This window comes from Triticum aestivum, chromosome 2D (assembly GCF_018294505.1).
Source record: "Triticum aestivum cultivar Chinese Spring chromosome 2D, IWGSC CS RefSeq v2.1, whole genome shotgun sequence".
Lineage (NCBI taxonomy): Eukaryota > Viridiplantae > Streptophyta > Magnoliopsida > Poales > Poaceae > Triticum > Triticum aestivum.
Window position 1 is genome coordinate 28449189 of NC_057799.1, and position 5380 is coordinate 28454568.

General features: G+C 43.2%; 1 protein-coding gene across 2 annotated transcripts; it reads right to left on the reverse strand.

Moving 5' to 3' along the window:
* Positions 1 to 443: 443 nt before the first annotated feature.
* On the reverse strand, positions 444 to 5161 carry LOC123051246 (UPF0307 protein IL0389). Of its 2 annotated transcripts, none has more exons than XM_044474079.1 (7): positions 4817 to 5161; positions 4676 to 4724; positions 4544 to 4595; positions 2995 to 3155; positions 2789 to 2908; positions 1151 to 1300; positions 444 to 663 (listed from the first exon to the last, which is right to left on the reverse strand). In XM_044474079.1, the coding sequence occupies exons 1-6, from the start codon at positions 5098 to 5100 to the stop codon at positions 1151 to 1153; spliced, it is 816 nt and encodes a 271-aa protein (XP_044330014.1). In that variant the 5' UTR covers positions 5101 to 5161; the 3' UTR covers positions 444 to 663. The 2 variants fall into 2 exon arrangements, with proteins under 2 accessions (XP_044330014.1, XP_044330013.1); XM_044474078.1 differs by having other exon boundaries at positions 444 to 668; positions 4817 to 5160.
* Positions 5162 to 5380: the final 219 nt, after the last annotated feature.

Consider the following 5380-nt stretch of genomic DNA (forward strand, 5'->3'; position numbering starts at 1 on the left):
AATTAAATTGTTGACAGTTTTCTCCCTTTTTTTCCAAGAGTACGCCAATGGCGAGCCTAGTTTTATTGAAACCGGAGTACAAGATAGCACAGGTTCAGTTTTAATAACTACAGCGCACTCAAACATACATACAAACAGCAATGACAGCACACATACCTTAGTGTGCATGAGGCTTCTTTTATACTCCCTCCGTTTTTAAATATTTCTCTTTCTAGAGATTTCAACAAGTGAATACATACGGAGCAAAATGAGTTAATCTACACTTTAAAATATGTCTATATACATCCGTATATGGTAGTCCATTTGAAATCTCTAAAAAGACAAATATTAAGGAACGGAGGGAGTACTTCCTCAGTCCCAAAATAAGTGTCGCTGAAAGTTGTACTAGATCAGCGACACTTATTTTGGAACCGAGGGAGTATGAACTTATTTTCGCGTTTAGATCAGCAAAAGTTAAATGTTCATAGGAAATTAGCTACCTGGCACTACAAAGCACCGCTTCCTGTAAACTATAGCTCAAAATCCATACTTAACAACAGATCGCTGTATAAGGCTGTCAATAAGAATTTTACCATGAGGGTCAAGCATTAACATGTCTTTAGCACTTTGAAAGTAAAAATTGCTAAAACTATTTGTCTCCCTCCTTTTCTGCGCCTCAACGTCCTGCCCTGCCAATCGCACAAACACACAAGTCAAAACATCGTCAAAACCAGAAATGTACATGGGAGAAAGATATTCTGATTAAATGGAGTAAAAATAAGAACAGGATCCAAGGAAAACAAACTAAAGCTAACACTGAACGCCCTGCTTCGCAATACCAACAGTGAGATCAACAACACATTTTTATAGAGCTTATTGCGAGTTTGCAACGTTTTGCTAAGGGTAGACATTTACTCCCTCCGTTTCAAAATATAAGTCTTTCTAGAGATTCCAATAGGTGACTACATACGGAGCAAAATGAGTGAATCTACACTCTAAAATATGTCTACATACATCCGTATGTTGCTGTCCATTTGAAATGTCTAAAAAGACTTATATTTCGGAACGGAGGGAGTAGATGTGTTCACATCAGGTAGTATCTTTGCAGTGATAATGTGATATAGAGAAAACAATTACATATTAGAAGCTATCTGGGTAACGTATGACTCACCTATTCAAGTGTCTTCTTTGCAAGTGAGCGAAGGAACATGATAAGTGGTTTCTTCGCCCTGGAAAGCTTTCTATCAGATCCTTCTCCGCTATCTTTATTTCCCATGCTTTTTTGGACCTCTTGGACTATTCTCACAAGTTTCCGTAGTTCCTGTTGGTAAATGTCCGTGAAGCTGAGTGATCCAAACATTGAATCATAACAGATGCAGTTGAATTTCTTTAACCAGTATATTTTGGGTGGTGAATACCCATTGTAGATGCATAAACTGCTAGAACTATTATAACTGACAGCCTGACATGGTGAACATAGTTTATGTTTGACATAAGGACTAGGGGGGGGGGGGGGGGGGCACAATCATATTAGCAGTTACGATGGTGTTGGTTAGTTATGATTAGATTATACTTTGGGTCTGACCTCATCTAGATAAAGAGAGGAGCTGCACCTGTTTTCCTTCAACAACAGAGAGATCGAGAGAACTAATCGACTATCACTGGTGTCAACCCCCTCAAATTGTTGCTACAATGGCCTGAAGCACTGCTGCACCATCAGGGAGGCATCCCTGTCATCACCACCACTGCCGCATGGAGTGCTGCTGCTACCGTGGAAGGTCTCACTGCCACCACCGCAGAAAGCCTCACATCGACCGATGTGTGGGGTGCTGCCATCACTGCAGACCTCTTGCTACTTGCACTGCTGCTAAGGCTGAATGCAGTGCTGTCAATGCAGTTACGATGGTATTGGTTAGTTCTGATAGTATGGGGTTATCTTCGCCAATATTCGGCAGCACTACTGCTAAGGCTGGATGGAGTGCTGTCGATGCAGCTTCTTGGTGCACCACCATTGCTACTTGATGCACTGTTGTCACCTTCCCATGCTGTTCAGCTGCAGCCATGGGAAGCATCGCCACAGCTTCCTGGTTCGCCGCCAGTGTTGCTGTTGAATGCTTTGCCACCCTAGCTAGAGAAGGCATCACCATAGCCGTTCTCATGGGTAACTACCGCCAAGATGCTGGTTGCTTGGATGGGAAACTTTGGATAAGAAGAGACTACGAGTATGCTTGGTTTTAGCCCAAGATTGCTCTACCAAATATTTGGCAAGCCGAAATTCTGGTCAAACTTTTGCTAGTCCATGAGTTGGCGAACGTTGGCAAGAAAAGTGAACTAGAGTGGGCAAAGGGGCATTGGCATGACAAAATATTGGCAACCATCCGCAAACACAAAACTTTGGTCATGGGCAAAAAATTGGTAGGGTCTGCTTCGACCACCATCCAAAAATACCCTACAGGTGCAAGATGAATTTGGCGAAAGATGATAGTCTTCATTGCTTAATGAGTACGGTAGTGACTCATCTCTTTTTATAGAGGAGGTTGGCTTCTACCGCTAGAATAAAATCTTAACTAATATGAACCTTCCTAGTAATAGGATCTTATTCCTAGAGACTAACTGTTGAACCTCACTTCTGATACTTCAGTTACATATCTTCCAAAAAAGGTTTTAGCATAAATATATTTGGAAAACTATACAGGACTAGGCTACACAGAAGGTCCTTGTTATCTCATACTTCCGAGTCAACACATGAACTGACATGTTAATTTAGTTATGCCGTCCAATGAACATTTAAAGTATGTGCATATAATACCTGACGATCAAATTCAACATTATGAATCGCATAAACTTCGTTGGTAACTGGAATGTCTTGGCAGACGAGGCCCTCAAACCATCTATCTGCAATTTCCATATACTCTTGATTTCCCTCATCCTATTGAAATTCAGAAATACTTAACCATTAGTTCAATGTTTACTATGTAAATCCAGTCATATTAAGAATATCAGAATATTGGCTACCTCTTCTTCATGAGGTAACTCTCCCACTTCCTCATCTTCAATCGGCATTGATTTGTCTGCCACTTCACTCAATAAGGCTTGTATCCTGCTTTCATCTCCATTCTTCAAAGAATGGATAAGATCTTCCATCAATTCAGGCTGTGCACCGCGAAGTAGGCTTCCTGGTAGAAACTGATCACATATTAGCATGAAATAAATAGCAAATATACGAAAATTGACCTTCAGAAGTAGTTTATTCCTTACTTATTTAGTTATTCTTTTAGGGAAATATGTTTAAAAAATATAACCTCCAGAAGCAGCTATTATTTACTGATAATGTCTTTCTGAATGATTATTGCTTTAGTGATTTTTAATTGGTAGTGTTGTTTGGACTGTAGCCATAGCACCTACCAATTTTTGGCAAAATGGTTGGGTCTCAGTTCGGTTTGTAGCCAATTAACATGCCACATATCATCAACTGAGGTCTTAACTTAAAAAATTGCATAAGGAGCCCATAAATCATCATGATCAAACATTTAGAAAAAATAAAAAATTAGAGTGAAGCACCATGTACACGCTCTTGGCCAAGTGAAACAACACGTACAAGCCGGCTTGATCTATAAGATCGTAGGAGATGTGCAAGTATACGATCTAGCTAATTGATTGTCCAGCTTACATGACACACAAGCATAGTATGCGGGGACGCTAGCAGGCTAGCAGCCAATATTTTGGCGGACGATTTCGTCGCCCTCGGCTCGCCCGCATATTGGTGAGAACTGCACAGGCAGACACCGGCTGGGCTGAGCATGCCAAATATTTGATGTCCAACCAAACTGCGGCCAAAACTCATGGGCACACCAATATTGTGGCGAAGCCAGCTTTGGCTCAAAACCAAACACAGCCTAAATGCAAAAGAAAACTATACAATAAAGATCCTTCAAAAAATTGAGGTCATACATATTTCCTTGAAGCTAAATGATTTACTCATATAAATTTAGCATTACTGGCAATACCTCACAACTAAGGCAGTACTTCAAATGCTTAAAAACATCCATACACTGACAGGGCAAAATAGCATGTGTTAATCCAACCTCTATTCAAACTACAGCTAATCTTTCCTGCGTGTTTCTGCACTTGTCTAAAAAAGCATTACTGAGTTGACAAAACTAAAGAGCATTGGCCCGGAAACAACCACTAGAAAGTATTGCATTCAGTGAGACTTCTCCCTCCCTCCTTCCCTCCCTCTCTAGTTAGCACTTGTCAGCATTTATATGACTACATTACCTAGCACTTAGCAATATCTACATGGCTACATTACCAATTTACCAAACTAAGATTGAAAACTTTTTAACTGTTTAAAGGAAATCCGACATCTAAGAGTTAGCCTGCTCCAACAGGTCGACATGAAATTGGAAACAGCCAGGCAACCACACTACCACAAGACTGAAGATACTACAAGTTGATGGAATCCCTCAAATCTGGCATTCATTCATTCTAAAATTCCAATAGTACTAAGACCCAATCTCCGTGGTCCAGGAAATGCAAGGGGCGCAAAAATGAACATGCATACCGATGTAATTGTACTGCCTTCTCCTTCCTTCGCGCACATCGGGCCCGAATTTCTGCAGGACAATGAGCACACAGAAATGTCAGGATTTCGTGATTCATCACGAGCTCCTCGTTACCAGAACCATGGGTGTACCTTCACCAGCATGAGAGCGTCCACCACCTCGCGCTCCAGCGACGCGGCCCTGCGCAGAGAAAAATCAGAATCAATCAATAGGGCACCCTCGCCTGAAAATCCTGCCAAGCAAGGGGAAATGGGGGCTGCAAATGGGGGCACCTGACGATGCGCTTGATCTGGGGAGGGGAGAACTTGGCGAGCTCCATGCCCCACTTCACGGCGCGGCGGGCCTCCCGCTTCTTCTCGTTGCGGCTGGGCGCGCCGTCGCCGTCGTCCGGGTCCTCGTCGTCGGAGGGGAGGGGGGCGAGGGGGCGGAGGGCGCGCGTGTAGGCGCGGACGGACGACGAGCGGGGCGCGACGAAGGAGAGGAGGCGGGCGGGCCGGAGGAAGAGGAGGAGCGGGCGGCGCAGCGGCACGGCGGCTGCGGCGGCGGCGTGCGCCATGGCGTACGGCTAGAGGGCTTGCAGCTGCTCGAGCAGTGCATCTGGTGGATAGGGTTTAAACCTTGAGCAATTTGATAAAATAGCACGTTTTTCCTCGTACCTTGATAAAATAGCACATCTTTCTTTCTGTTAGATTAAATGGCACACTTTTCCTTCATGGCTAGATTAAATGGCGCAAGCTAACTTTTTTTCTCAATTCTCAGGTCTGGGGCTACACGTCATAATATTTTGGACGATTTTGCCCTTTGGTCTTTTCTGCCTGGTTCAACTGGTTCGATCG

Bases quoted from the DNA above. Each gene is read 5' to 3' on its own strand.
- LOC123051246 (XM_044474079.1), bottom strand. From the start codon at position 5,100: ATGGCGCACGCCGCCGCCGCAGCCGCCGTGCCGCTGCGCCGCCCGCTC. The intron at 4,596-4,675 runs GTACACCCATGG...ATTGTCCTGCAG, and splicing joins ACGCTCTCATGCTGGTGAAG to AAATTCGGGCCCGATGTGCG. The intron at 2,909-2,994 runs GTAGCCAATATT...GAATTTCAATAG, and splicing joins AGTTACCTCATGAAGAAGAG to GATGAGGGAAATCAAGAGTA.